We start from the raw sequence: 11,079 nt of genomic DNA, 5'->3' as shown, positions 1-11,079 counted from the left end.
CATTCATTCATTCATTTTGTGGGCGAGAGGCGGGGTACACCCTGGACTGGTCGCCAGCCAATCACAGGGCACATATAGACAAACAACCATTCACACTCACATTCATACCTATGGACAATTTGGAGTCGCTAATTAACCTAGCATGTTTTTGGAATGTGGGAGGAAACCGGAGTATTCGGAGAAAACCCAACTCCACACAGAGATGCCCGAAGGTGGAATCGAACTTGGGTTTCCTAGCTGTGTGGCCTGCGCGCGAGCCATTTTTCAGCTAGTCAGGAACTCAATCTAGGATGATACTACTGGTATGTTTAAGAGTTTTAAGAGGGAAACTCCACACAGACTCCACACAGAGATGGCCGAGGGTGGAATTGAACCCTCTCTTACCTGTGAGGTCTGCGCGCAAACCACCTTCATTAATTTTATTTTATTTTATTTTATTTTATTGTCACGTACCAAAGTAGGAGGTGATATGACCATCCAATGACATAATGTGTACCATAGTAAGTGTCAATATAGTGATATATATAGCACATCATGACTGGTTCAAGACTCTTCATCCTTGTATTTAGCAAACATCAACTGCTTGTATTGTTTCTTGAATTGGCTCATCGTTGTGCATTGTTTGACTTCCTTACTCAATCCATTCCATAGTTTGATTCCACATACTGAAATGCTATGGCTTTTTAACGTAGTCCTAGCATATAAGTGTTTCAAATGTAGTTCTTCCCTGAGATCATATTTCTCCTCTCTTGTAGAGAAGTATTGGATGACATTTTTAGGTAATTGGTTATTTTTAGCCTTATGCATTATTTTAGCTGTTTGAAGATGAACTATATCAGCAAGTTGAAGTATTTGTGATTTTAGAAATAAGGAGTTAGTATGTTCTCTGTAGGCGGCATTATGAATTATCCTTACTGACCTTTTTTGCAGTACATTTAGCGAGTGAAGATTGCTTTTATAGTTATTAGCCCATATTTCCACACAATAAGTAAGATATGGTAGAACCAGAGAGCAATAAAGAGTGTGGAGTGATTTCGAATTGAGAACAAATTTTGCTTTGTTCAATACTGAAATATTTCTGGCCACCTTATGTTGTATATTTGTAATATGAGGTTTCCAGCTCATATTTTCTATCTATTCTGATTCCCAGAAATTTATTTTCCTTCACCCTTTCAATGTCTACACCATCTATTTGTATTTGCGTCCTTTCTGTCCTTGCATCCTTTCTGTGTGTCCTTTCTGCTGCTACCAAACAGCATGATTTTAGTTTTACTTAGGTTCAAGGATAATCTATTATCATCAAACCATCGAATTGGTCATTGGTTTGGATGTACGTACATAACAAATCTAATAATGAGTCTAAAAAGGGGACTTTCTTATTGCTTTTGTGGTTGTTATTAAGTTGTTATTTTAAAAAAATAGGTGTACAAACTGAATCATTATCCCCAGAAGTCAGAATCTGTCCAAGTGCTATACAGTCACTGAGTACCTGTAATCGGAATTTGACTGCACTGAAAAGAAGGATTGTTTTTAAAAACAATATGGACCAGAAAGCACACTGGCACCATTGCTTGATTGCACAATCACATTTAAAACAGTATAGTATTTTATATGGGGTTTTTTTCACCTTCAAAAGGTGTTTAGATTTAGAAACCCTTGATCACACTAGCTCGGAGTCTTCACTTACTCCATACAAACAAAGCTCCGTGGCTTCCTGACAATGTATTTTTCTCTTTCAAGATAGTTCTGTCGTGATTGTTTATAGAATAAAGACAGAAACAAACACTTCAAAAGGCATGCTCTAACTCGAATTTTGGTGTTTTCACTGTTTTGTTGCCCTATGAACGCATCAGTCATTATGATTTTATAACTTGCCCGAGCTATGTACGTTAGACGAGGGGCTGGTACTGAAGTTACGACAAAATGTGCATCAGAGGTCTGAGTGTCTTTATGGCTGTAAGGCTCGGTCGGTGTGGACTAAAACTACAGTATGTCTTCAATTTCACATTCCACATTCCAGCTTTGTGGCGGTCTGGTGACAAAACACTCTTCCGAAAGAGTCCAATCTGTTGTTAAAGCAGCTATGAATATGTTTTTGGTTATGCTCGGATACACTTAGCATAGCATCGGTACAAAGGACTTTACCTGGGGACAGCAGGCAGATGGCCATGAGCAGGACATGTTCCTCCTCGTGCAGATTGAGCTTCTTCAGGCCGACCTGGAACTTCACCAGCGGCTCCAACAGCTCAAGAGTATGGCCGGCTAAATATTACCATTCAATGCACAAAAACACATTCATTTTCTCAGGGTATTAAGCGTGTCTGAATGAAAGAATATTCACACGGTTGACATGAAACCAACCCTTTGTGACGTCATTGATGCAGTATTTAAAGTCAGGTCCTCCACAGCTCCAGGACATGTCCTCCAGGCTGAATGACTGATTGGAGCGCAGCATAATGATCTCAATGGCACTTGACTTCAGCAGAGCGATTTGGTCTTCTGCTGTCAGTTCTCTGAAATACACAAAGACATGGTCATATGTTTAGCACAAGACCATGCTAAAGGTGTACATTGACTTTGTAATGATGTTCTACCTCCCCAGGAAATTTTTTATTTTGGACAATACACTTCCAACGCACTTATTAAGAATTAATCTATTTAATTAATTAATTTAATTAATCTTATTAGAAAGAATTAATCAGCATTGGTGATAATATATAATATATTATAAGGGGTCTTTAAACATGAGTATTTACATTCTAACTGATTGCAAACAGCAAATTCAATTCAAATTCAAACCTGCAAATGAAGCCAGGAAAGTACTACTATATTACTTCTAAGAAATCATTATGGACATCACATCAAAACCACTGGCGAGCCAGTCGCTCCAAAGTCCAAATTACAAAGTAGCCTCTAGGAGGAGATGCGGTTTGACATCTATAAATAATATTTTTTTCACCAATGCCAACAGCAACGTGAGTCAGTTGAAAAAAATTGCCCTCCTTAAAGTCACCCGTCTCCCCTTGGACCGTTTGGAACAAACACTGCTGAACATTATCACATTTTTCTGTAACGTTTTAGATTAAAAGTATTGGCCCAAATATAAGACGCCGGCGAAAGCAATTTTTTTTAAACAATTGTTTCATGACTCACTCGCTAATAAGCATTATGTTAAAATTAGCAACATAACTCTTCCTATGTTGATTGCTATCAGAAAATAAAATATTTTTTACAACTGTTACTATAGACCTACGTCATTAAAAATTGAAAACAATTAGCGCCTGACACTCTGAATTACGAGTGTGCCTGAACGCCTCACAGCACAAGGAAAAGGACAGAGCACTCTGTTTCCTTTCAATGGACAATTTCACACGCATGAAGTTGTCCATTGCTATGTGTGCATCATATCAACTAATTATTTGCATCTTATGAATAAGTAAGATGGATGAATGTTTTGCTAATTGAGTGTTTAATGTTTCATTTATATTACCGTTTCAACATGATAGTAGCTACGTATACATGGACCCAAATATTCCGATTACATTCGGTTTATTTGCTTTAATGTAACCTTTGTATACACCTCATTCCGAAAGAAAAGTGCCAATCCAAATGAATATATAATGGGATTCAAAGGGGTGGAATATTCCTTTCCCCAATCCGATTGAGGTATCTTGTACCCGCTCAAACGGAAAGTTGTCAGGGTGCGTTCTTCTTCGTCTTCTGTTGTTTATTGGCGGTTAGCCAAGTGCATTACCGCCATCTGTGGAACAGAATCTAAACCTTTCTATACGCCATTCACAAGTCCAGTTTTTATAAAAAAAGAAAATATATATCTATATAAAACATGTCCCGAGTTTAATTATAAAATATTAGCAAGATTGAATTTGATCTTTTCCTGTTTAATTTATCTCGGGTGCGTTCTTTCAGCACATGCTCAGATATGACATAACACGCAGCTCGAGACGTTCGGTTTTAAAAATGGACGCCAGCAATCGGCACTGGACTGCTGTGGAAAGTTTGTTTTTGATCCAAACTAAATTTCAAGACTGGACAAACGGAAAAACTGGCAATACGGAGTTATTCCAACAAGTGAAAGAAAAACTCGGGGAAGTCGGTATCACGTGATGTTGATGTTTACGTTTTACTGCGTATGCCCCATTGACTATTCTGGTTGATTATAGCGACGCATGTAGACTAGAGATTGGAATATTCCTTTCCAAGGATACCATTGTTTCCGGAAAGGTCATTCTGAAAGATTCCATTCGGAAGTGTGTGGGCTTGGTTGTATGTATTTTAATACTTTGAATATAGTATTACCATGATTGTGAAAACCTTCCCCTTCAATTTGATATTAAATGAATATGCAGACTAAGGGAAATACAAAATATTATTGCAATATTTTGCCATCACACAAGTGTGTAATGATTGTGATGCAGTGCTGCTGCGATAAGGTCAGCCAACAGCAGGAGGAATAAATGTATACGTATGATACACATGTAGTTGCCACTGCATAATGAGTTCAGCCTGGTCACCTTTTTTTTTTTTTTTTAAATGCACGCTGTGTTTGACAGAGTGAGCGAGTGCATCGCTCAGTTCAGCCGGTGTTCCGGCCTATTCTGGGAAAGCCTTGCTTGTTTGTTCGATGGTGATGATAGCGCCTCTCCTTTTCCCAGCGTTCCTACTTACATGTGAACAACAAATAAGCATGCTAGCCTTCTTGCTGTGCTGCTACTTGGCTTGGACCGTTTCATGTCAACAGTATGGTTAGTATAAAAAGTCACTTCAAGGAAGTCAAGATGACTTAACATACTAAATAACAGAAAGCCCCCCCCTCCCTCCCAACCACCCCCTGGGGCTGCGGAGCATTCCTCCTATGTGTGAAAAGTGACCATCAGCTACAGGCAAAAGAATGCTTGTTGCAGCGGCAAGCCATTACACAATGTGTACCTGAAGCCCGGGATCATCTTGGCGAACCCTATGACCTTCTGGATGCTGTAGGAGACCAAGTCGGCCAGGTGGGGCAGCATGGACAGCTTGGTGTCCTCCTCGCTGGAGTCGGGGCTGCTGGCACCATCCTGGTACATCATTAGCAGGTTGCCGAGGTTCATCTTCGTGTCCACTGACTCTGCTCGAGAGAAGATGGGATGAGCAGGAGGAGCAGTGCGAGTGATTAAAAGAAAGCATTTGTAAACAGAAATAGCAAAAGTTATATAGATTTTGTCAAAAGACTAAAAAATATTTTATACTCCATACGCATAAATACATCTTTCAAATTTTTTTCCATGTTTGTCACACTTAAATGTTTCAGATCATTAAGCAAATACAGTATGAATATTAGTCTATGACAACACAGCTGAACACAAAATGCATTTTTTTAATGAAACTTTATTACTAAGAGAGAAAAATGCAAACCAAAATGCTTTCCCCCCCCTGTTAAAACGTAATTAAAACAGATTAATTCAGATCTATCAGTCTAGAATACATTATGAAGCCATCTCTCAGGCTCTGGGACTCCAGCAAACCATAGTGAGAGGCGTTGTCCACATATGCCAAAAACATGGAAGTGGTCAGCCAACTAAACTGACCCCAAGAGCGCAGCCAGGACTCATCCAGTAGGTCACAAAAGACCCCACAACAATATCGAAAGAACTGCAGGCCTCACTTGCTTCAGTTAAGGTTAGTGCTCATGATTTCACTATAAGACACTGGGCAAACACTGCTGAACAGAAAGAAGTCAGCAATGTTTTAATGATGTCTAGCGTGTTTGATGCCGTATTGAGGTCATGAAGGTAGTGTACTTGAGCACAAATTTAAAACCCATCTCCTCCAATAATAAAAGGTTTCATTTGAAAGATGCATTTTGTGTTCATGTGTCTTGTCATTGACTAATATTTACATTTATTTGATGATGTGAAACGTTCAAGTGTGACAAACATGCAACATTTTTTGGGTGTGAAGGCCTCCATACCCTCATGGAAGGACTCACCAGGAGAGTGATTGAAAGAGTCAGAGGATGCATCAGACAGAGAGTGAAGGGAGGCGGCTCTGCTGGCACTGCGTGTTACTGGACCTTCACGCACAGGAGGCTGCACACACACACACACACACACACACACATAATAAAAACATTTTTGACATGTTTCATAAATCAGTATTTACAACAATGTCCTCCTAAGTACTGGATTGCAGGAGTGGGAACATCACAATACGATATGATACTTCATAACGATTATGTCACGATATATTGGTCGGGAAATCATACCAGCTGTCTTCAGGGGAGAGGCGGGGTACACCCCGGACTGGTCGCCAGCCAATCACAGGGCACATATAGACAAACAACCATTCACACTCACATTCATACCTATGGACAATTTGGAGTCGCTAATTAACCTGGGCGGTTAACCCATGCATGCACGGGGAGAACAGAAGTTGGAATCGAACTCGGGTCTCCTAGCTGCGTGGCCTGCAGGCTAACCACCTCCACTGTGCCAGTCAGCCAGTCAGGAACTCAATCTACGATGATACTACTGGTATGTTTAAGAGTTTTACAATTACATGTTTATGTAGACAAGGGGTGGGCCCCCGGGCCGGAGTTTGCCCACCACTGATGTAGACTTATCTTTTATTTTCCATACGTGGTGTATTCCATCAGAAATGACAAATGTGTAGTGTTGACATGTACTGCTTTAGTCGAGACTACAAAGCAAAAAGTGTTTAGCCTTGTCATAACAATTGCAAAAAGGAAGTCACCTTGAGATGAATTCGCTGTAAGAACACTCCATAATTCCACACATTTATTCGATTCCAGCGGCAGCAGTGTGTGATTCATGTGACTGTGACTCATCCTTACTTTGAAGTCAAGATGCGGCTCCTTTGACAACTACTTTCCTTGACCTCATCTTGTGCAATTTATCAAACTTGACTCGCTAAAGAGGACCTTATGGTGATTTTTTTTTTTTTTGGTTAACCTGTCTTGACCAACACAAATATGACTGCACCCTTCAATTTCACATTCAATTGAGCTCACCTCCCAAACACACCCTCATTTTTTGCCGCTTACTGCGACAGTATGAAGTGGACACGCAGTTGTTTTGGCGAGTGCGAGGTTAACGTTAAAATAGACTCACCCGAAAGCGTGAGAAGTCCGCATAAGAGGCATCGTAAGTCTTGTGATGAGCCTCCACCAATGAAGTGATGATTTGGGTCTGCTCGTCATTAAGCCGAGGCTTTGACGCCTCCTTGGCCGCCTCCTCTTCCTTCCTCTTCATTATCATGTCCTTCTTTCTCTGGACCTCTTCATCTGTGAGGATGACTGGACGACAAATGGACAAATATGTTTTATTATGTATCAATATTAAAGATTTGTCTTTTGGATTGTATAATTTGCCCCTACTGAGTTACCGAAAAGTACCTTTAAATCATCTTCATATGGCTAATCCAGCTGGTGTTAGGATGTTTAAGTGCCTTTTGCCTTATTCATGCTGCTGCAAGAGTCGAGACTGCAGGAAAAGCGGCACAACCCAGGATGGTCGAATAGTTTAAACAGTGTTTATGGTTACTATTTTAGGTTTGACGAGACCGGGGGCCGCTCTTTGGGGAAAAATCGCTGGCTTTGCATGCGATTTCCGCATGTCGCGCAGCGTTACACGCCATCGGAAACCTTATATGACATTCAACAAGAATGGGAAAGTGCTTAAATATTTCAAGAGTGGGTTTCCATGGAAGAAAGTTATATTTTGTATTTTGATCAACTTGCAATAAAAACACATTGTTGAGCTGAAGTGCTGTCCCTGAGATGTCAACAATTATATTAATCACAGTTTTCAAATTAATAAATAAGGCTAATAATAGCACAACATTTGAATTACATGTTGACTGTGTCAAAACATTATGAATTGAATCCACATTTTTGCCAAGATTAAGGCTGTTATAGGCTGTGGTTTTTATCCTATTTCACTGGCTATTTGCAATAAATTGGTTATTTGGTTAAATTGGTTATTATCAATTTTTTTTTGTCTCGCTCTCATTTCTTATTTTTTGCATTTTGAACCTTGACTTAGAACATCTTGTAGTTTTTCTTGTAGTTTTAGGTGAGACATGCCCTGACCTTCCCACCTTCAAAAACAACTAAAAACCCACCTCTTTAAGTCTGTTTTTAATGTCTAACTTTTTATAACTGACTGTTGTGCCCCGCCCCGTTTTTACTCGTGTTTTAACTGTGTATTAACCAATGAATGTTGTATTTTGGTGTGTCTTCTATTCTGTTTACTTGCTTTATTCAACTCCATTCTTCTGTAAAGTGTCTTTGAGTATTTTAAAAAGCGATATACAAATAAAATGTATTATTATTATGAACAGACATACGGTATAAAAACAAAGACATGGTATAAAAACCAAGATACGGTATAAAAAACAGATAAAAAATAGACAGCTCGCCTTTGCTGCCTACAAAGACCATGAAAAAAAAACCTTAAAAAAGGTTTTATGGTTTTATATTGGGGTTGTCAAGTGTATATTTAATATTTAATTGGGATTAATCAAAATGCGTCCATAGTTAACTTGGAATTAATTGCATTTAATCGCACATAGTGGTTTTTATCTATAATAAGTAGGGGTAATCTCTTTGTGGTAAACGATTGGATACAATGATAACTAAGTCAGATTTGAAGTGAAGGGATATCACTACTGCTTATCCTCACGAGGGTCACGGGTGATGCTGGAGCCTATCCCAGCTGTCTTCGGGCGAGACCCTAGACTGGTCGCCAGCCAGCCAATCACAGGGCACATATAGACAAACAACCATTCACACTCACATTCATACCTATGGACAATTTGGAGTCGCCAGTTAACCTAGCATGTTAATTAGCATGTTACCTAGCATGAAACCGGAGTACCCGGAGAAAACCCACGCATGCACGGGGAGAACATGCAAACTCCACACAGAGATGGCCAAGAATGGGATTGAACTCAGGTCTCCTAGCTGTGAGGTCTGTGCGCTAACCACTCGAACACCGTGCAGCCCATACTCTAGTATAGTTCTGCTTAAACTGTAGTTTGTAGCATTCCCTGCATCTGAAGCTGAGGCTTCTGGCAATATTGTCATTCCTGCAGGCCTGTGGTCCATGCTGTTCATATAAACACAATACATTCCTGGAACAAAGTTGACCATTTATTGACTATGGACAAGAAGCTCACAGCTGTAATTTGAATCAATTAAATCATCGGGAATTAAATCATCTACATGCAGTATGTGACTAAATAATAACAGCTTCATGTGATAAATAGTGCAGCAAATAGTAGTCATACAAATCGGAAGCTAGGCCCTGTTTTGATAGCTCTAGTAGTCACCATTTACCCCCAAAAGCCTCAGCCCGTATTATCCCTGTTGACTCTCTGCCACGGTGACTGATTACCCATGAAGTGCTCAACTGTGCAGACAGACAGCCTGACTTGCCAGACGTAGCGGCCAAGCCAAAAAGGCGCAAGGCCCAGAGCCACGGGTCACGGCTTACACAGATATGATGTGGCCGCTACAACTGTTTGGCATTTCAAGGCATTGTACAGGTTATCTGGTCTCAAACTCGATTAAAAAAAAAAAAAAAAAAAAAAAAAACAGTGAAATGACCAATGAGCTGGAAAGGGTCACAATTGTTTAGTGCTCAGGTGGTGCTCTTTTGACTGAACGTTGGTTTGTTTGGAGTCTGTAAACAAATATGTTTGAAGTGGCTTTTGAATGATTGCACTCTAGACAGCAACCACAGGCGGAACGTTTCATAACCCCCATGATGCGACCCATGGCAAAAACAGGAACACCAACAGTTTGGCTAAAAAAAAATTTAAAAAAAGGCCTCTGAAAGAATCTAACCACTTAGCTTATTTGGTTTCACATCTCTTTTAACCTTACCCTCATTAATTAGGCTTTGGATGTTCCGTCCAAATTCTCTCCCAATGCCAACAAACACACTCAGGCCACTCCTTGTGGCGAGGACATCCAATTGTGTGGCATGAAAAAAGTCAATGGTGAATAGGCGCAGTTTGGTCACAGTTTGGCAGGCGGCATCAAAGTTGCTATTGTAGGCGGAAGAGCTGGAGCCAACCAGTTTCTTGCCAAGACCGGGCACCACCAGCTTGCATTATTTAGGGCATTACTTTACAAACAACCAAAGCATCATAGAAACTTCTTGAGCGTGCCCAAAAGCGCTTGGCGAGAGAACAGTTTACATTTTGTAAAGTGACTAATTGAATGTGGTAGCCTGAACAGGGAGAGCTTCATGGAGGTCCACTTTGAATGGGGGAAAATAAAACCAGGAAGAAGTAATAGTTAGTTCCAGTATTAAATGTAATTTAACAGTGAAACAAACTTCAAAACATCTTTGGCTTAATTTGTGAACTACGGTTTTAGAAAACTGCTTTAATACGCACCTCAGTCTTTTCATAGCAAGGACTTTCCACAAGAAGTAGGAACTTTTAGAGGGTTTAGTTCCAATTTTGCAGGTGTTTCCAGTGAACGTTTGAACAAATTTTGCGACTTGGCTGCACGGTGGTGGAGTGGTTAGCGCGCAGACCTCACAGCTAGGATTCAATTCCACTCTCAGGCATCTCTGTGTGGAGTTGGGTTTTCTCCGGGTACTCCGGTTTCCTCCCACATTCCAAAAACATGCTAGCACACTAACTGGCGACTCCAAATTGTCCATAGGTATGAATGTGAGTGTGAATGGTTGTTTGTCTATATGTGCCCTGTGATTGGCTGGCTGGCGACCAGTACCCAGCCTCTCGTCCGAAGGGGTGCTGGGATAGGCTCCAGCACCCCCTGCAACCCTTGTGAGGATAAGCAGTAAAAAATGAATGAATGCTGACGCCAACAACCAGCAATTTATAAAGGAAAATCTCTAATATTATCAGGGGTGCCCATACTTGATTTGCCAACCTACAACAAAATTACAAAGACAGCTGGGATAGGCTCCAGCACCACCCTCGACCCTCGTGAGGATAAGCAGTAGAAAATGAATGAATGCTGACGCCAACAACCAGCGATTTATAAAGGAAAATCTCGAACATTGTCAGGGGTGCCCATACTTT

The 11,079-nt window shown here is 40.4% G+C and overlaps 1 protein-coding gene across 11 annotated transcripts in view; it reads right to left on the bottom strand.

Moving 5' to 3' along the window:
- LOC131136561 (vitamin D3 receptor A) overlaps positions 1-11,079 on the bottom strand; it is a 59,381-nt gene that overhangs the window by 9,590 nt on the left and 38,712 nt on the right. For all 11 annotated transcript variants that reach the window (XM_058083549.1, XM_058083555.1, XM_058083548.1 and 8 more), the window contains 5 exons: positions 7,128-7,312; positions 5,987-6,086; positions 4,948-5,125; positions 2,362-2,513; positions 2,146-2,262 (listed from right to left, as the gene is read on the bottom strand). In XM_058083549.1, the coding sequence (XP_057939532.1) occupies positions 2,146-2,262; positions 2,362-2,513; positions 4,948-5,125; positions 5,987-6,086; positions 7,128-7,312 (732 nt within the window). The remainder of the gene's footprint in view (positions 1-2,145; positions 2,263-2,361; positions 2,514-4,947; positions 5,126-5,986; positions 6,087-7,127; positions 7,313-11,079) is intronic.

This window comes from Doryrhamphus excisus, chromosome 10 (genome assembly GCF_030265055.1).
Source record: "Doryrhamphus excisus isolate RoL2022-K1 chromosome 10, RoL_Dexc_1.0, whole genome shotgun sequence".
NCBI lineage: Eukaryota > Metazoa > Chordata > Actinopteri > Syngnathiformes > Syngnathidae > Doryrhamphus > Doryrhamphus excisus.
Note: the sequence above shows the minus strand (reverse complement) of the source record. Positions and strands in the feature narration are given on the sequence as shown.